The 21769-nt window shown below is 45.2% G+C and overlaps 1 protein-coding gene across 1 annotated transcript in view; it reads left to right on the top strand.

Moving 5' to 3' along the window:
* LOC126249118 (WSC domain-containing protein 1-like) overlaps nt 1-21769 on the top strand; it is a 155653-nt gene that overhangs the window by 36420 nt on the left and 97464 nt on the right. Inside the window, exon 2 of the mRNA XM_049950769.1 lies at nt 14737-14976. Within this exon, the coding sequence (XP_049806726.1) occupies nt 14737-14976 (240 nt within the window). The remainder of the gene's footprint in view (nt 1-14736; nt 14977-21769) is intronic.

Genomic DNA, 21769 nt, shown 5'->3' with positions numbered 1-21769 from the left:
TAGACCGGCAAGGGAACTTGCTGTTCCAACAGGACAATGCACGTCCGCATGTATCCCGTGCCACCCAACGTGCTCTAGAAGGTGTAAGTCAACTACCCTGGCCAGCAAGATCTCCGGATCTGTCCCCCATTGAGCATGTTTGGGACTGGATAAAGCGTCGTCTCACGCGGTCTGCACGTCCAGCACGAACGCTGGTCCAACTGAGGCGCCAGGTGGAAATGGCATGGCAAGCCGTTCCACAGGACTACATCCAGCATCTCTACGATCGTCTCCATGGGAGAATAGCAGCCTGCATTGCTGCGAAAGGTGGATATACACTGTACTAGTGCCGACATTGTGCATGCTCTGTTGCCTGTGTCTATGTGCCTGTGGTTCTGTCAGTGTGATCATGTGATGTATCTGACCCCAGGAATGTGTCAATAAAGTTTCCCCTTCCTGGGACAATGAATTCACGGTGTTCTTATTTCAATTTCCACGAGTGTAGATAAAGTGGCAACATACGTTGGGCTATCAACAGGGACTGTATAGCGTGTCTACAAGAAATGGTACACCACTCAAAGCCCTGTTACACACGTAACAGCAGTGGTCATAGCAGATCCTTATACGGGGGAACCTCTAATGAGTGTCACTCCTTGTCATGACAGTCCATTTCAAATCCGACATTGGTATCATTGACTACAGGTCATTCTGAATTAGTTTCTGAACGAAAATTGTAGAGGTAATTACATGCAATAGGTATTTGGAGTCGGATTTCTCACAGTACTGCCTGTTTTCATATGATTCAAACGGTGCAAGGCGTTGAATGCACCGAGGACGTAATGAGGCGCTTAACCCGCAGTCTGTGTGAAGGTTGTAGTTCATGCCTGAAGTTACTCTGTGATTTTTGAGGTTCGTATCACAATTTTGGTGCGTTCATTCAGGCTACTGTCAGTATCAACCAGAAAATTTATTTCATTATTCTCGATGACAAAGAGTTGTCATTTCTTCTACATACTCATGATGTGTGTTCTGTGGACACTTTCGTCTGCCTAGATGACAGCAGCGGTGTTCAGAGGGCTGCATTCATATTCTCTTGGTTTGGCGTACACTCACGCACTGTACGTCACCTCGAAAGATTCGTCAAATTTGAATTCCACAGAAAATGTTTGGGTCTGTAAAACATGAGTGTATCTTGTTTAAAATGGTTCAAACAAATTACTAGAATGTAGCCGGATGTCTTCAACAACTACCAAAAATTACAGTTGTCGTTCTCAAGGCACAAATGCAATTAGAGAGCGCTGTGCAAGGAACTTTAAAACTCTGTATGCGATGTATAAGACGAAATACAACACACACCGTAAACACGAGCGCCACCACACAGCCAAATATGACCAACCTAAGAAGTTACCGATAGCGCATATTAATTACCAACAGGAGAGGTAGCTATAAACGTATCCCTTTGTTGTTTGACCTGAGAGAGAGCAGAATTCCCAAAAACTTTTGGACAATAACCTCCATCTCTATTTATAAGTTCAGTTAATAATTTAATCTCAAATGCTTTCTGCGACGCTTGTTTTGAATAACGAGGGCCAGCATCGCGGAAGTGACGGCGTTAACATTCCTACACATGGCCAAAGCGCGGAAAATCTCGAACATTATCCCTCAAAAGTTCACTTTGACCCTCAATAACCGGAGTTGGCTCAGTTGCAGATTCCTGTAGCAGAAGATCCGCTAAAGTCATTTTCTTACGCTGTTCGTAAGCAGGTTTTAATACTATCATACAGCGCGGACAGTTGGTATGGAGGTGGCCTCTCTGACTACAAATAAAGTAGGTTCCTTCCTGGCCGGTATAAGAAGTACGAACCCGATAACTACATACCTGAAAGTGAGAGGAAATATTTCTTTTATCGCCATTTCTACTGAGAGAACACTGTCATAGATCTGTAAGCGGTGCTAAGCAGACCAGCGTTCTCTTCGAATATGTCGTATACCCCTGTGAGGGAGCACTACGTCTCTCAGAAAACCGCCATCGACCTCAGGTAGAAGATGAAAAAACCGAATATTTGTGTGGACCACTTTTAAATTCGCCAAAGAACTTTGAGATTCGAACCATTACGATGGGTAAAGGGGACGTGTGTACCGTGACGTAATAGTATGCTGTCAACCTGAAGGAGGGTCAGTAAACTTAACAAAAAAACCACATATAAATCAGGATCAAAGTACACAGTATGCACCTGAATTGTAATAACTTTAATATTGTCTAGAAAACAGTTTTGTATCTCTAAAGAGCTGGCCTGCATATGCCACGTGAATTTATCAAAACCGAAGCTGACACTATCTGTACTTGGAATAGTCGTAGGAATCATGTTGGACATCACAGAGCAAGACAGCTCCGCGTCGGGAAGGGCTGCGCGGACACCAGACACTAGATGACAAACAGTAGTTGGACACGCACAAGAACTCGTGCGACATTGAACAGCAAAGAAGGAAGACACACAGTGCTGTGGTACAGGCGGAACTAAGACAACCTACTCGCTTAACACGCGAAGCGGGAATAATTTCGGCTATACGTGTACATCCCCAAGACCAACCCAAATTTCTATATGTCACTGTTGTACACCTCGTGCACTCGCACAGTTCGTGTGATTCCCTCACGCAGAGAGTCTTTATTACTATTGTCGCAGCCTGTCGAGACGTGTAGTGTCTGTATTTTTCATGCATGTCTAAAAGACACCGCATAATACACCGAAAAACACAGACACTGCAAATAGTAATACATGTCTAGACAGGCTGCGACAATAATAACAAAGCCTCTCCCTCCGAGGGAGTCACAGGAATTGTGATAGTGCAGGTTCGTATAGCCGAAGTATACAGTCTTCTTTTGACAGAATATTGGCACAGATGTCTTCCTCACGACCTTGCTGTGGAGTTTCGTGTGCATGCGGTTGTTTGTCTCTTCTGCCGTCCTGATGGTATTTGTGTTACTCGATGCAGAATGGTACATTCATACGATAAGTCTACCATAAAAATCAGCTATCGAACGAATATACTCGTTCTAAAGCCATGAAATTGAAAGATTCATACGAGAAGAGGTTGAAACAGAATTTCCAGGTCTTATAGGAATCCACCTTTCAATTGTGAGTAGCGTGGTATATGTAAAATTGGTAAATTATACGGTGTGTGACAAAATCACACGTGCTATTAAGCATGGACTCAAATTCAGAAAGTCCTATGTCTATATTGGTGATGTAGTTATTGATCATGCGGGACTTGTATAACGAACTATCCTCATTTTCTGTCCCCTCTGAAGCTCCATCTGATCTAGTGATTGATGCGCTACAATTGTATGAAAGAGTACCGGTACTTAGGCAAGCCACTGAAAAATTATCGAACTTCACGATGTACCTCATTCTCAGTGGAGTGAGACAGATCCGGATTGAACCGACAAAACATGTCCAGTCCTATGTTCTCATCGGTGGATACAGAGCGATAGCTATCTATAACTCTCAGTCGCAGACATGCTCGGGTTGTGAAAAGGAAGGTTGCGTTCGTTCAAAATGCATGCAATGAAGAACTGTGCAGCGTCCAACAGGAGAAGCTGTGCCTACGTCCGCGCCGACGTTGACGAGTTCCGGACAGACACTGCTCCGATGAATGGCCAGCCCGTCCTCATGATAGTTTGCAGGAGACGTCTGCATCATTGGACGCTGATAGTGCGATGTCGCCGAACGTACCACCCACGACTGCGCCGTCGACGTTGATGACTGAAGGGGAGGAATCGGAAGGAGGAGGGAAATCGGTACCATGATTGTGCATACTGCTGCTTTCGTCCCTGAATGCCGTGGGTCTCTTCCGCTTCCTGATGCGAAGGTTCACACACGGAGACAAAGATCGCCGAAACGTCACAAGAAATATCACCTGGTGCCGTGGGGCACATTCCTGAAGGGCACGACGGGAAACTGCGACCTACAAAGCAAAGAAAATTTGCGTCTTGACGAGCAGGGGGAGGCTCTTTCCACACCATAGCAGTCAGATGCGAATCACCATTGCAAGAGCAGAATCAGGAATCTTCCGACGGAGTGCTTCCGGCAGGCCGTTATCCCTTCCCCGTTGCAGAAACGTGGCCTCTGATATGTCCAGAGTTAGAGTGACGGTGTAGAGATAGAACATTCTCAAGAGAACTGGGCCAATAATCGCGACGCCGATTCATAGGACGACGCTGCGGACGCGACAGCGAGTGTTACTTCCCCCGGATGTCAGACACTCAGAAGTGTCAAAAGGTCACGACGATACCAAGTATGCAGAGTAGAATCAGTCACATCTAACAGCTTCTTAATACAATGAAGAACCAAAGAAACAGTTACACCTGCCTAATCTCGTGAAGGGGCCCTGCGAGCACGCAGAGGTGCCTCAACATGACGTGGCTTGGACTCGACTAATGTCTGAAGTAGTTCAGATGGTTCAAATGGCTCTAAGCACTATGAGACGTAACATCTAAGGTCATCAGTCCCCTAGACCTGGAACTACTTAAACCTACTAACCTAAGGACATCACACACACCGATGTCCGAGGCAGGATTCGAACCTGCGACCTTAGCAGCAGCGCGGTTCCGGACTGAAGCGCCTAGAACCGCTCGGCCACAGCGGCCGACTCTGAAGTAGAGCTGGAGGGAAGTGACACCAGGAATCCTCCAGAGCTGTCCATAAATCCGTAAGAGTACGAGAGGGAGGTAATCTATTCTGAACAGCACGTTGCAAGGCATCCCAGATATCCTCAATAATGTTCATGACTGTGGAGTTTGGTGGCCAGCGGAAGAGTTTAAACTCAGAAGAGCGTTCTTGGAGCCACTCTGTAGCAATTCTGGTCGTGTGGGGTGTCGCATTATCCTGCTTCAATTGCCCAAGTCCGTCGGAATGCACAATGAACATGACTGGATGCAGGTGAACACACTGGAAGCTTACGTACGTGTTACCTATCAGAGTCTTATCTAGACGTATCAGGGGTTCCATATCACCCCAACTGCACACTTCCCACACCATTACAAAGCCACTACCAGCTTGAACAGTCCACTGCTGACATGCAGGGTCCATGGATTCATGGGATTGTCTCCATTACCCATACACGTCCATCCACTCGATACAATTTGAAACGAGACTCGTTCGACCAGGCAACATGTTTCCAGTCATCAACTGTTCAATGCTGGTGTTGACAGATCCAGGCAGGGGTAAAGCATTTTGTCTTGCTGTGATAAAGGGTACACAAGTGGGCCTTCGGCTCTCAAAGCGTATATCGATGATGTTTCGTTGAAGGGTTCGCACGCTGACACTTGTTGATGGCCCAGGGTTGAAATTCGCAGCAGTTGCGAAAGGGTTGTCCTTCTGTCACGTTGAACGACTTTATTCAGTTGTCGTTGGTCCTGTTCTCGCAAGATCTTTTTCCCGCAGGAGCGATGTCGGAGATTTGATTTTTACCTGATTCCTGACATTCACGGTACACTCGTGAAATGGTCATACGGGAAAATCCGCACTTCGTCACTACCTCGGAGATGCTGTGTCTCATCGCTCGTGCGCTGACTATAACTCCACTTTTAAACCCACTTAGCCGGCCGAAGTGGCCGTGCGGTTAAAGGCGCTGCAGTCTGGAACCGCGAGACCGCTACGGTCGCAGGTTCGAATCCTGCCTCGGGCATGGATGTTTGTGATGTCCTTAGGTTAGTTAGGTTTAACTAGTTCTAAGTTCTAGGGGACTAATGACCTCAGCAGTTGAGTCCCATTGTGCTCAGAGCCATTTGAACCATTTTTTAAACCCACTTAAATTTTGATACTCTGCCATTGTAGCGGCAGTAACCGATCTAACAACTGCGCCAGCCCCCATGTTGTCTGACATAGGCGTTTCCAATTGCAGCGCTGTCTTCTGCCTGTTTACATATCTCTGTATTTTTAATATGCATTGTTATACCAGTTTCTTTGGCGCTTCAGTGCACTATTAGAACTTGTATCAATTTATGATTATTGCGGGCCAGACGTCGATATAGTCCCCCTACACGAGGTCTATGTCGAGAGCTTTCCCGTCCTGTATGGGGACGCGGAACGGCGGTACTCTCACGAGAAGGTATAGAGGCTGAGAATGTGATGTGTAGGCCGTCAGCAAGATGACTGGAACTCACAGCACTTGGGGTTCCGTTTATCAATATACGAGAGTAATCCCGAAAGTAAGGTCCCCTATTTTTTTTATAAGTACATAGACCTGTTTATTTCTGCAATGGTTTACATCAGTTTACAGCTTGAACATTTAGCTATTTTTCGACATAATCACCATTTCTGTCGAAGCATTTTTGTAGGCGCTATGGCAGTTTTTGTATGCCCATGTCATACCAGCTCGCCGCGATGCTGTTCAGAAAGTTATGAACCTCTTCTTTCGCCTCGTCGTCGGGGCTGAATCACTTTCCGTCCAAATGTTCTTTTAACCTAGGGAACAGGTGATAGTCACTGGGCGCCAAGTCAGGGCTATAGGATGGGTGGGTGATTCTGTTCCACTGAAACTCTTGCAGGAGAGCAACGGTTTGCCGAGCGATGTGTGGGCGAGCGTTGTCATGCATAATGTGTACGCCCTTGCTCAACAATGCTTTTCTCCGGTTCTGAATTGCCCGTTTGAGTTTTTTCGGAGTCTCACAGTACCTGTCAGCGTTAATTGTGGTCCCAGTGGGCATAAAGTCGACCAACAATACCCCTTTCCGATCCCTAAAAACGGTTGTCATGACTTTACTGGCAGACTGTGTTTGTTTGAATTTCCGCGGCTTTGGCGAAGATGGATGCCGCCACTAGCGTGATTGTTGCTTGGTCTCAGGTGTAAATTGGTATGCACAGGTTTCGTCCCCGTGACAATTGAGTCCAGAACGTTGTCCTGTTCGGCTGCAAGGCGGTGAAGAAATGCATGGGAAGCATCAACTCGTTGCAACATGTGGTCCTCAGTCAGCATGCGTGACACCCATCTTGCGCACACCTTCCGGTAGTTCAATGTTTCCGTTAAAATTCTGTGAGCGGTGCTTCGGGAAACCTTAGGAACCAACTTGCAGAGATCATCCAGGGTGATCCGCCGATCTTCATGCATGCTTTGCTCAACCTTCAACACTGTCTCATCAGAAACTGACGGTCTCCCACTCATTTGTTCGTCGTGAATTTCGGTCCGACCAGCTGCAAACTCTCTACACCACCTACGAACATTTTTGACATCCATGCACGACTCACCATACACCTTCGTTAATTGGCGATGGATTTCAATGGACGCAGTGCCATTTGCGTTCAAAAACCGAATAACTGCGCGCAATTCGCACTTGGTGGTAACATCCAACGGGAGCTCCATTCTCAAAGGCTGCCAAGCCAAGACTGAGCGCCTCAGCGCCGCGGACTCGTGTTTACACACAGCGCGTGAAGCACTGTTCGTAACAGTGTGACCAACTGCCACACAGAGTTCTGTACATATAAAAAAATAGGAGACCTTACTTTTGGGATTACCCTCGTATATGACCTGCCACGTACTAAAGGCGACGGGACCGTTCCAGATTTTATATGGAGGGGACTGCCCCACTCTTCTTGTGTAGATGTGACATTTTTACTTGCAGGCGACTTCAGCTACGCGCTTGTCGTAAAAGAGAAGTTTCCACGTTATACCTCACACCAGGAGCTGCGGCTGCTGGTGTAGTAAATGAAGGGTATGAATTTGTTCGATTTTTTGTAACGTGTGCATGGCGATCGTAAAGAATATATTTTGCAACTCATGGAAAGTAAAAACACTGTACGTTGCAGGGTAGACAAAGATAGTTGATGAAGAACTAACTGAGTACAATATGGATATTACAGCCCTGCAGGAGATAAGATGGTCTGACAAGGTATGCATAGAGAGAAAAACTGCACGATCATATACAGTGGAGACAAGCATGGTCACCATAATTATGGACAGGTTTGCGGTTCATAATAAAATAATGGCCAATGTGATGACACTACAAAATGTCAGTGAAAAAATATGCTACATCAGAATCAAAGAGCCCGCATCTCGTGGTCGTGCGGTAGCGTTCTCGCTTCCCACGCCCGGGTTCCCGGGTTCGATTCCCGGCGGGGTCAGGGATTTTCTCTGCCTCGTGATGGCTGGGTGTTGTGTGCTGTCCTTAGGTTAGTTAGGTTTAAGTAGTTCTAAGTTCTAGGGGACTGATGACCATAGATATTAAGTCCCATAGTGCTCAGAGCCATTTGAACCATTTGAGAATCAAAGACAAATAGAGAAATATCTTATTAATAAGTGTCCATGCCCCAACTGAGGACAAGGAGGAGGACATAAAAGACGAATTCTATGACAAAGTCGACCAGATGTACTCCAGATTACCACAGTATGACATCAAAATTGTGCTAGGAGACTTAAATGCCAAAATAGGACAAGAACAGCAATGGCAATCATATATACGCATGTTCAGACTTCACACTGAATCAGATGATAATGGTATAAGGCTTATCAACTTCACCACAGCTAGAAACATGAAAATAGCAAGTACATCATTCCCCCATAAAGACATAAATAAATCAACACGGACCTCACAAGACGGATTAACTAGGAAGCAAATAGACCATGTTTTGATAGAGAAAAAACATAAAAAGGCAATAACGGATGTTAGGACAATAAGAGGGGCTGAGATAGGATCAGACCATTCTCTTGTGCTAATAAAGATGAAATAATCATTATCAAAACTATCAAGGAAGAACAACAGTGGTAAAAAAACCAAAGAGTAGATATGAGTAGGCTAAAGGAGGAGGAGGTGAATAAACAGTTAAAATTAAGTTTAAAAATAGATTCGCTGAATTAAAGAATGACAACAACAGAAAATAAAATGAAGATATCAACACAAAATGGAAGAAGATGACAACAGTTTTGAGGGAGACAGCGCATGAACTACTAGGAGATAATAATTATATCAATATAAAGCGCAAATCATGGTTGAACGAAACAAGTAGAAATGCAGTACAGGACAGGAAGAGAGCCAGATAGACAATGATGAACAATAACAACCATGGAAACCAAACAACATACAGGAAGGCACGAGAGAAATGAAGACTATAATAAGACGAGACAAAAGAGCATTCATACATAAACAGATAGAGAAGGCTGAGGAGGACTATAATCGGAACAATAGTACACAGTTGTACAGGACAATGAATAGCTATAGAAAAGAGTACAGAGCTACGTCTGTGATAATGAAGGACAAGAATGGAAAACTGATCACTAAGAATGAAGGAAATTTAGAGAACTGGAAGAAATACTTCAAAGAACTGCTGAACAACGAGGTAGATACCTACAACAATGAAAACAAGGCAGAAAATAATCAGAACGTACAACCATTAATCGAAGAACCAACTGTGATGGAGGTGAAGGAGGCAATAAAAAGCCTGAAAATGGGAAGACCCCTGGCATGGACATGATATAAGCAGAGCTCATCAAAGAAGGGAGAGAGATGATACATCAACGGTTAGCCGATCTGATAGGAGAGGTATGGAGAAAAGAAGTAATGTCGGAGGAATAGAAAACTGCAGCTGTATGTCCCATATACAAGAAAGGAGACAAAATGCTGACACAGAACTATACAGGGATATCTCTCCTATGCACATGCTGCAAAGTAATATCAAGAATTATACTCTCAACAGGCTCAACCCATACACTGAGGAACTATTAGACACAGCACAAGCAGGGTTCAGAAAAGGTAAATCAACAATCGATCAAATATTCACTCTAAGACAAATATTAGATGAGAACTGGGAGTACAATCATTATACATATTGCCTGTTTATAGATTTGAACAAAGAATGTGACAGCATAGTAAGAGGGGAAATGTGGTGGATAGTGGCAGAGTATGGGATACCTGACAAGCTGATCAAGCTAACTAAAATCGTCGTCGCCACCGGAGCCTGTTGCATTTTCTGTGGTAGCCATGGAAACAATCCGTTCCACTATGTCAAACCAAGTATCAGCCACAGAGTGAAGTCTTCTTTAAAACTTTTCGCAAGAAACAGCGTTCTTTGAACGGTGTCATCACAAAAGTTTTGGGGTGTTCATTTTACATTGTGCAAGATTCCGCTACGCGGCATTGACGTCATCAGAACCAGCTGCGGAGCTCTTGTGTTAGTGATTCTGCCGCAGAATTGGGTCCCACGGGCCCAGCACACCGCTGGGGTCCGCAACAGCAGTCATATTCACTTCTCTGCCGATCGCGTCGTGCAAAGTTGAGAATGGTGCCCTTAGACATCGACGTCATGCCACTGTCGCTGCACTCGGCACCCGGCCTTAACCATGGAGGCATTGCCCCCTGACATTCACGCTGCCCCAGGGAATTCCCTTGCTGCCCGTCTCACCACACAGTCAGCGGCCATGGATGCGGGCGTGCACCTTGTGGCCGGTTTTTCAACGTGTTCCCGGTCACTCGCAAGGTGAACACCGGGGTAAAGGCATGCAGCTGCCGTCTGCTGTCGTTCCATTCCCTGTCTCCTCGTCTACGCCTGCATTCAGGCCTCCCACCTGCCATCATCCCGTGACACAACACTGCACAACGGAAGTACGGGATTGGGGGTAGGGGGCGGGGGGCGGGGGGGCGGGGGGTTACTGTGGTACCGCCCTACGAACGAGATCCCAAGACTAGGTTGGTACCTCGAGACAGAACCAAAAGTAATAACAGTTGCTGCTAGACACAACAACAAATGGGAAACCGTGGCGCAGACACCCGCTCAAGAGTTTCCATACGCTACTGCTGGAGATTGCTTACTTAAGTGCGATTAAGTGCCACTAAGCCCAGTCTGCAAGCATCATCGAAGACGAGTCGCCCCCGGTAGCTGAGTGGTCAGCGCGACAGAATGTCAGTCCTAAGGGCCCGAGTTCGATTCCCGGCTGGATCGGAGATTTTCTCCGCTCAGGGACTAGGTGTTGTGTTGTCCTAATCATCATCATTTCATCCCCATCAACGCGCAAGTCGCCGAAGTGGCGTCAAATCGAAAGACTTGCACCGAGCGAACGGTCTACCCGACGGGAGGCCCTACTCACACGACGACGATGACGACGTCATCGAAGACGACAGTATCGCTTCTCTACAGCCAACAATGAGAACTGTATTAGAACAATGCAGCACAGTTTATAGTGAACTGTTCCTTGAGAGAAGAGGTTATTATGTTGTACTGTATCAATGATATATTATGTTAACGTTCGGTGGCAGTAACTAATATACCGGGTGATCAAAAAGTCAGTATAAATTTGAAAACTGAATAAATCACGGAATAATGTAGATAGAGAGGTACAAATTGACACGCATGCATGGAATGACATGGGGTTTTATTAGAACCAAAAGGCCGCGAGGGATTAGCCCAGCGGTCTACGGCGCTGCACTCATGGACTGTGCGGCTGGTCCCGGCGGAGGTTCGAGTCCTCCCTCGGGTATGGGTGTGTGTGTTTGTCCTTAGGATAATTTAGGTTGACTAGTGTGTAAGCTTAGGGACTGATGACCTTAGCAGTTAAGTCCCATGAGATTTCACACACATTTGAACATTTTTTTAGAGCCAAAAAAAATACAAAAGTTCAAAAAATGTCCAACAGAGAGCGCTTCATCTGATCAGAATAGCAATAATTAGCATAACAAAGTAAGACAAAGCAAAGATGATGTTCTATACAGGAAATGCTCAATATGTCCACCATCATTCCTCAACAATAGCTGCAGTCGAGGAATAATGTTGTGAACAGCACTGTAAAGCATGTCCGGAGTTATGGTGAGCCATTGGCGTCGGACGTTGTCTTTCAGCATCCCTAGAGATGTCGGTCGATCACGATACACTTGCCACTTCAGGTAACCCTAAAGCTAAAAATCACACGGGCTGAGGTCCAGGGACCTGGGAGGCCAAGCATGACGAAAGTGGTGGCTGAGCACACGATCATCACCAAACGACGCGCGCAAGAGATCTGTCGGACATTTTGTGAACTTTGTTTTTTTTTTGTTCTAGTAAAACCCCATGTCATTCCAAGCATGTGTGTCAATTTTTACCTCTCTATCTACATTATTCCGTGGTTTATTAAGTTTTCAAATTCATGCTGACTTTTTGATCACCCGGTACATGACATTTCTGTGGCCATGGATTCTTTCAGAGTTAAATATTCCGTCCTTTCCAAGTTATAATGAAGGTATCTAAAATTCTGCATGTGCTATAGTACGAATTTGGCCTCCTTCAGAAGTTGATCTAAGAACCCTTCACTGTATCGACGAGTCTTATTTCGTCCGACACATCTATAAGAGCCCTATATTTTGGCCAGAGTCAACATCTGCTCCTTCATGTGCATTGAAATGTAAAATCTAGTTTCTAAATGTGTGTTTCACCATTATATAATTGGACAGTGTCTCCAGATATCTTCCTCCTTTCATGATACTTGACCCGAGTGATTGCAGTAATTAAACTGGGCTCTGAAGAAAATTCTCCCAGTCGGCTTTCTCTTTCTTTTACTTATTTTCATCCATACGAAGAGATATTCGTATTTCAATTTAATTGTAAGAAAAATTAATTTCTAATCATTGAGTAGAATGGTGTCAACATCAGTTATAATGTCAAATGAAACTATATGGTTCCGAGAACTTTTTCTAGCCCCAAACATCTATGATGTATGAATGCAGACTGAAGCGACGAATGAAAATTTGTACCAAGGCTGAGGTTCGAATATGGGAGTGCTGTGCTCACAAGACAGATGTGCTAACCACTACGCCATTCTGTTTGAGGGCTTTGCGTAGCTACACGGACCACCCCCTGAACAAATTTTCATTCATCGCTTCAGCTTGCGTATATACATTGCTGAAATATTGTTAAAATATGTGATTATCATATACTAATGTTTCATATGTACTTATCAACTTTCATCAGTGTAAGGATGGCCTTATAAGCCGAAAAATGGTTAAGAAAGTAAATTAAAACGGTCTAACTTAAATAATTTTGTGCTTTTTATTTTTAATTATAAACCTGTTCCACCTAGAAGCACCGGAATAAATAGTAAACGTTTCTGTTATACATTCGTGAGGGCTATACCAACCTGTTTTGACCCTAGCAGCGTGTTCTTCTTTTCGTTGGATTTCTGTTCTCACGTCTGCTCGGCTGGGACTACAAACACTGTAACAATATTCTAGTACTTGTTGCACTAGTGTCTTGTACGTGACTCCCTTTAGAAATATTTTGAATGGCACGGAACCTCTCCGATAATTCTAAGTCTTCCATTCACCTTTCCCAATATACACTTTTGTCCATTAAAATTGCTACACCACGAAGATGACGTGCTACAGACGCGAAATTTAACCGACAGGAAGAAGATGCTGTGATATGCAAATGATTAGCTTCTCAGAGCATCACACAAGGTTGCCGCCGATGGCAACACCTACAACGTGCTGAGATGAGGAAAGTTTCCAACCGATTTCTCATACACAAATAGCAGTTGACCGGCGTTGCCTGGTGAAACGTTGTTGTGATGCCTCGTGTAAGGAGGAGAAATTCGTACCATCACGTTGCCGACTTTGATTAAGGTCGGATTGTAGCCTATCGCGATTGCGGTTTATCGTATCGCGACATTGCTGCTCGCGTTGGTCGAGATCCAATGACTGTTTGGCAGAATATGGAATCGGTGGGTTCAGGAGGGTAATACGGAACGCCGTGCTGGATCTCAACGGCCTGGTGTCAATAGCAGTCGAGATGACAGGCATCTTATGCGCATGGCTGTAACGTATTATGCAGCTACGTCTCGACCCCTGAGTCAATAGATGGGGACGTTTGCAAGACAAGAACCATCTGCACGAACAGTTCGACGACGTTTGCAGCAGCATGGACTATCAGCTCGGAGACCGTGGCTGCGGTTACCCTTCACGCTGCATCACAGACAGGAGCGCCTGCGATGGTGTACTCAACGACGAACCTTGGTGCACGAATGGCAAAACGTCATTTTTTCGGATGAATCAAGGTTCTGTTTACAGCATCGTGATTGTCGCATCCGTGTTTGGCGACATCGCGGTGAATGCACATTGGAAGCGTGTATTCGTCATCGCCATACTGGCGTATTACCCGGCGTGACGGATGGGGTGCGATTGATTACACGTCTCGGTCACCTCTTGTTCGCATTTACGGCACTTTGAACAGTGGACGTTACATTTCAGATGTGTTACGACCCGTGGCTCTACCCTTCATTCGATCCCTGCGAAACCCTACAGTTCAGCAGGATAATGCACGACTGCATGTTGCAAGTCCTGTACGGGCCTTTCTGGGTACAGAAAATGTTCGACTGCTGCCCTGGCCAGCACATTCTCCAGATCTCTCACCAACTGAAAACGTCTGGTCAATGGTGGCCGAGCAACTGGCTCGCACAATACGCCAGTCACTACTCTTGATGAACTGTGGTATCGTGTCGAAGCTGCATGGACATATGTACCTGTACACGCCATCCAAGCTCTGTTTGACTCAATGGCCATGCGTATCAATGCCGTTATTACGGCCAGAGGTGGTTGTTCTGGGTACTGATTTCTAAGGATCTATGCACCCAAACTACGTGAAAATGTAATCACACGTCATTTCTAGTATAATATATTTGTTCAATGAATACCCGTTTATCATCTGCATTTCTTCTTGGTGTAGCAGTTTTAATGGCCAGTAGTGTAGCTGCTGAGGTTCTAGAGTACGGTTGGGAAAGAATAAATGAACGATGTGGTTGCAGGGTTTTATGGCGAGGCAGTGTCGCCGGACTGTGGCTGCACGGCCGTGCAGAAGACCCACGGTTTCTCGGTGGCGGGTGTGGTGCCTCTGGCGGCCGCGCAGCGCGCTGCGGAAGTGCGCGTCTTCCGCGGCCGCGGCATCCTGCTGCTGCGCAACCCCTACGAGGCGCTCATCTCCTACCGCAACTTCCTCTACGGCGGACACACCGGTTTCGCGCCGCGCACCCGCTTCCAGGGACCTGGTGAGTCTTTTGCTCGCCTTGTGTACGAACCACTGTCCGCAGCTGTCAGCAATGAGCCGGTGATTCTTGTGTGGTAGCAGCAGCAGCATGCAAGATCCCCTCGCTTCTAAACTGATACTGTTATTACTCAGCTTAGCTGCGAGTCCGTAGAGGGTGGTATATGTGACGTACAGTATAACTGGTCAGCATTTCCACCCGGAATTTGCGAGTGTAAGTCGTGCCTTCCTTGATCCGCCTCGGTGGTTCGTGTCGTCGGATTTCCTCCTACCTGTGCGCGGTGCAGCTCTCGTAAATGTCCTCCCGTGCAGATTCTTCATTGGCGCTAATTGGAAGCTAATTATCTGAAATTGCTGTCGATCATTTTTGGGGTATCTATTTACTCGAAATTAACTTTCAGAATACCGTAATATCACTTTTATTCCTATTAGATCAATAATAAAACACTCGTGTCACAAACTACTCGTAAGCGAGAGCATGGTTACCATCGAACAAGACAGGAAGAGCTCTTAACGCCGACTGCCGACTTCGGCGCGCAGTCCGTATCTCTTACTAGTTTAGTCACAGTTCGTGGATTTCCGATCAAGTTCGTACTTACTAAGATATGCATTTGTTAATGAACGGGTGTGAATTTTAACGAGGCAAAATTATGATAAATAGTTTTAAACATCCAGAGGCTCCTCTTAGTATTCATGTTGTCGCAAATTACTTTAATTATTAAATATAAATAAACAAAATCGGTGACTTAGGCACCAAGATGGCGGTACTTCCCGTCGTGTATATTTCTCAGGCTGACGCGTGTTGCTACGGTCCAGCGCCGAGCCCCACCCTACTACGTGCGACATATGGTCGCTTCGTCACCTAGCCAGCCAGCGTGGGAAATGCTCTCCGGCTCATGGCGTGTTCAGACTAGAGATGGGGGATCCGCTCTTGAACTAATTCATAGAGTTCAATCTTTCAAAGGAGTGAACAATCAGTGATTCAGAAAAAAAGAACGGTAGCTCCAAATGTTTCCCAGGCAGAGAGAGAGAGAGAGAGAGAGAGAGAGAGAGAGAGAGAGAGAGACGGAGCATATCAGCAGCGCCTCTGCTGGTCAGAGCACAGTGCACGCCACACAACACAGCCAGCGCCGGCCTCTGCCCTGCTTCTACCTTGGCTGCCTGCATTGTGCAGTGCCCCATTGGATTTTGTGTTTCACATATGCTGGGCAGTCTCTGTGCGTCGTCTGCCGTGTGCACTGTGCAGTGTCTGGCGCAGCTTAACTTCGCATCGCACTCTGTCGGCGATCGTTTCAGTCGCACGTCCTGCCCTCTGGGCAGTTGATGCCAGCAACAGGACAGAGAGCCACCTAGCGGATAACATAGGAACTACTTGCAAAAACCTGCTCGCAAGGGAGCGGACGATTTGTCTCGGAGCGGGTGAGCTCCCCCCACCCTCGGAACTCGCCCGCTCAACGCTCACCCCACCGTCTCGACTCTAGCCAGAGCGTCGAGCAAAGCGACTCTGGTGTCACTCTGGTCTCTGCGGTCTCAGCTCACGCAGTAATACAGCTCGCGGCTCGACCTGCTCGACTCAGCGCCTCTGCATCGGAGTTTGTCCCCACTGGATATTGTTCTTCATAGTAATACCGCTATGTATATTACATTATTATGTTATGTATACATCAATTGTTTTTATTTTATTTTTATTTGTTTAAACTGATTAGATTAGGTTCCTGATGACTACTCTTACTATAGGATTTTTATTATGGACACTCGAATTTACGCTTTAATTACGAGCGAACCGATAAACGTATCGCAAAATGTGATACACCAATATTTTCCTTGTTTTATTCTGCGTAAGGCTATATGCAGCACTTTCGTTTTACAGTCAAATTTATATTTTTTTTTTTCTTATTCTGGTACGGATTTTGCGATTTTAGGCGTCTTCGAAAGGAAAAATATATGGCTTGCGATGTATTTGTATGAGGTTAATGAAATTTTAATACATTATAGCCAAATATATTGTTAATGTAAATCTCAAGTTACAACATTTTCCGATCACCCAAAAAACCACGCTAGTGCAAAATAAATCAATAATCAAAAACTTTGTCATATCGTGGAAATTTCAATAAACAATACAAAATTCTTACTCATTATCTATGTTACTTCAAAATAGGATCAAATAAGATCAAAATACAGGTATAGTACTGGAATAAACCAAGTTTAAAGGGCAATGTGCCTTTCATTTATTTTCTTTTGTAAATGAGTGGTGAGTCATGAAAAACAGCTAATTCATTTCAGGGAGTGAACAGTTCTGATCCAATCTCTGAAAAGAACAGTTTTGCCCATCTCTAGTTCAGACGGAGTTTAGTTTAATTTATAGGGATCAAATACAACGTCGCGTCTAGCCATACTGAAACGGGGGCCAGAAACCTAAATGAGACATCACAGACGTGCTGATCGGCAATGAAGGAAGATCTTGCACGATGTAGGCTGTAAGAATATCTCGGGAGAAAGAGATTTTCGAATGCAGAGGACGTTCACATAGAGGTTATCGAATTGCTCCGTGATCAAGAAGTGGACTTCTCTCGTAGAAAATCTTAAAGTTAGGCGGAACGTACCGACTACTGTTTACAAATTCTTGGTTAATTTGCTGATATGTGATTGCTGTGTGGGAGGAGACAAAACAAGCCTACTGTGACGAAGAATTTTAATACACTGTCTGAGGTTTATTGTGTTGGGTGGGCAGCTATTATAGGGCCAACGTGAGTTGCATATGTTACTATTTAAATCAATGAAACAAAATTTCTTTAGACCCTCAAATACTACATGAAAATAAAACGAAATGTCTCAAAAACAAGTAAAATTTTCACTGAGCTGGAAGCCGAGAGCAACAGCTTATGCGAATATCGATTACTACGGAATTTTCAAATATATAAGGCATTTCAAAGGCCCTCCAGAAACGTTAAATCTTAAAACCAAACGATTGCTTGTCGTCGGATCTGAACTGTCTACTCGCAGTGCACCTTAATGCAACACTCATCGGACGCGGCTCACCGGCATTGATCTCTCTTCTGAAAAAATACCAGCCCGCTGTGTAAGATGTTCTGACTGGAGCCGACTACAGCACACAGGATCTTGACAGTGGTCTACAGTATACCAGTCCAGGAGGAACCTCTGGTCGTGTAGTTAAACCCTCATCGCTGTCATGAGTACCAACTGTGCCCTTCCCGTCGAATATTCACTATCGTCGAATAGGTCTTCAGTCTCCTCGAATATCCCATCGTCAATCTGCGCCGCTGGACTATAAGGCTTCATGCTGATGACACTGACAATGACTCTGCGCTTCTCTCTTCTTCATAAATGGTCATAATCCCCAGCTTCATATATGACATTCGACAAGCAATGAAAGATACAAGGCGGACTTACGTAACGCTTTAGCAACTTTTTCCATACACCAACTTCGTGCACAGGCGTATAAATCCATACCAAGTCTCCAGGGCTGTATCGCTCTGTCAAGTATTTCGCGTTATAGCGCTCTCGGTCTTGGTCCTGCGCCTCCGGTGGCTGTATACGAGCTGGCTATTATGTTTTATGGTCCTGGTAGTGGGGTGTCTCTCGTAGTTATTCTGAGTTTGGTCCGGTTTAAACAGAAACAGTGTATCCGTTACCGTTTTGGAATCGAGTCCTTGGAGCAAAAGGAACGGTGTGAAGCCTGTAGAGTCTTGGTTTCCTGTTTTGCATGTGAATGTGGAGATGAGCAGCATTTTATCCCAATCTCTCCGTTCGACATCAACACATGTCGTATTGTGAGGCCATTCGTCTGTGGATCATAGTCAGTTGTCATCCTGCTGACTATGTCACACCGTGAGCTACCTCTGATACTAGTCTCGACTGAAAAAATTTTCCGCGATCAGATATCTTCACACAGGTTGCTTCATACTTCAAAATGATGCCTTCTACATCGAGCTTCGGAAGTTGCTGGAGCTTTGGTGAACGCAACGTGAGGGAGGTAATCAATGCACACAATTATCCACCAATTACCACTTGTTGACTTCGGGAACCTCCCCAAAAGGTCGATTCCAGTTCGAATGAATCGGGGGACTGGTACCAGTAGCCTCGTAGGTAATTGTGGAACGTATATCAAAATATGGAATTCCTAATACTGTCCATATAGTGTTTAAAGGGCCTGTAGAGACTTGGCCAATGATTCCTGTATCTAATTTTGCGTCGAGTCTTACGGTTCAAGGCTACTAGATGTTGAAGTGAATTAAAAACGATTCAGGACAGCTACCTGTTGATGAGCTGGGATGACAAGGAACCATTTCTACCCCAGTGGATCTTATTTCCCCTTATACATTTCTCCATTTATTAATCGGAATTTTGCCGGCCGGTGTGGCCGTGCGGTTCTAGACGCTTCAGTCTGGAACCGCGTGACCGCTACGGTCGCAGGTTAGAAGCCTGCCTCGGGCATGGATGTGTGTGATGTCCTTAGGTTAGTTAGGTTTAAGTAGTTCTATGTTCTAGGGGGCTGATGACCACAGATGTTAAGTCCCGTAGTGCTCAGAGCCATTAATCGGAAATTTTCATTTGCTCACTTCCTCCTTCTTAAAGATTTCTGGTTTTTCAGCAGTGCTGTTGAGCAGCACTGTCATCTGGCACAACGATGACTGCGACTTCATGCATACTGCTGTGTTTTGCCAAAGGATTCCTTGACAGGCCGTCGGCGTCCCTGTGTTGGTGTCCACTTATATATGCCTATGTGATATCACATTCCTGAAGCTTCAGTGACCACCTCTTCAGCCGACCCGACAGATCCTTCAGCCTAGGCGGCCAGTATAGATAATTTCGGACTTGCAGAATACTCTGGAAACATAAGTTAACACATTTTCAGCATTTTCGTGAATTTGTACCAGAACGGCTACTATCCCACAACCGCTAGAGTCCGTATGAAGTTCAGTCTCGGCGTTCTCCTCATATATTGCTGGACATGGAAAAGATGATAGCATATCCTTAAGGACAAGGAAATACACGTCTTTCAACTCGTTACAGGGAAATTTGGCGTCTCCCTGCAGCAGTTCTTGCAAGTGACGTGCCTTGGTACTGATTTCCTTTATGAATCGCCGGTAGTACAAGCAAATACTGAGAAATCTTCCCATATCATCACTGTGCCAAGTAGTCGGAAAATCTAAGAATGCTCTTACTATCTCTAGATCTGAACGGTTTCCATCGCCATTCACTAGATTTTTATTTCTTTGGCGGCAAAGAGGCACTTTTTGGGATTCAGGGAGGTACCTGCAATCTGACTACAATTCTAAACAGTTGTCAGATTGCTTAGATGTTCTTCAGATTTCTCCGTAACAACGACAGTGTTGTCCACATAGCAAAGACAAGTCGTCCATCTGAGGTGTCGAAGCAGGTTGTCCGTCATACTTTCGAAGATGACTGGAGCTTTACGTGGTCCAGTTTTCACAAATTTAAACTCACAACGGCCGTCAGGAGACAAGAAGATATTTTCGTCTTGGTCAGCCTCGTTAAATTCGATTTACCAGCACCATCTTTGCATGTCCATAGTTGAAAAATGCTTTGATCATTTCACACAGTCTAGGAAACGGATATATTCCTTTGTGATTTTGTTTGGTCATCGGTTGTCGACGCAGAAACGCCTTGCACCACGGTTCTGTTTCGCAAAAAAAGGAGGAGTGGAAGGAGGACTCTCTGAAGGTTCAATGACGTCTTCTTGTAGCATTTCCTCCACTTCACTAACATAAACCACCGTTCAGCCAGCGACGCTCTGTATGAGTGCTGGCTAATTGGCGGATGATACCTGTGGGTGAACAATGTATTACCGCAGGCTGCTCCACTTCGGATTTCAAAGCATCCGAAAACTGACGCAGGATGGTTCTCATTTGTCGACATTGTTCCCTGGTCAGGCCAGATCCTATTGGCAATTCAATAGTAGTTTCCTACTCTGCTGTGGAGCACGATTCTTTGTCGATGACACAAAGCTGCCCTTCCTGGACATTTTGGTATGAGCTGTGGCTGCTAGTGAGAATTAGTAATCCAAAGCTCCCCTACATCAGCTACAATCTTTATGATTGGCACTGTTATGTAGTTTTCTCTTGGAACACAGATCAGCCTCTGGCAAATGCCCAAAGCTTTCGGTGATGATGGCGGAATAAACATCTTCAACGGCAAACAGCCATCCACAGCAATCTTTGTTACATGTGCTTTTAGGAAGAGCAGCATCAGTCTGGATCTCTGACCTTGTACATTCTATTACCTCTTGCGTTGTCTGCAAGAAGTCGCATTCAAGAATAAGATTATGAACACATTCTGTTAAGACGACAAATCCGAAGGGTTGTGTTCTGTCATTAACAGTTCTCCATCTTACATATATTCCTTTCGGTTCGATGTATTTCTTATTTGCTACTTTCAGCACAACCGTATTCATGTAACGGAACACAGTATTCTTTAACAGGGGACAATAAGCATCTGACACTACAGAAAAGGAAGCCCTTGAGTCGACTACCACGAGGAAACGTTGGCAGTCGATGATGATGTCACTGAGATTCTCTGACATCAGGGAGGATATGCATCTAGTGTTACCTTACCTTCATTGATTGTCACCTCACTTATATCTCTTGAAGGCGGTGTCAAGGCGAGCAGAGGAAGAATGAAAAATTAATGTTTAAGGCCCTGACACCACCATGGTCATTAGAGATCCAGTAAAAACTCGAATTACGAAAGGATGGGGAAGGAAATCGGCTGTGCCCTTTTCAAAGGAACCCTCCTGAAATTTGCCTGCAGCGTTT

The sequence above is a fragment of the Schistocerca nitens genome, chromosome 3 (assembly GCF_023898315.1).
Source record: "Schistocerca nitens isolate TAMUIC-IGC-003100 chromosome 3, iqSchNite1.1, whole genome shotgun sequence".
Classification (NCBI taxonomy): domain Eukaryota; kingdom Metazoa; phylum Arthropoda; class Insecta; order Orthoptera; family Acrididae; genus Schistocerca; species Schistocerca nitens.
This window is presented reverse-complemented; position numbering and strand designations above follow the sequence as displayed.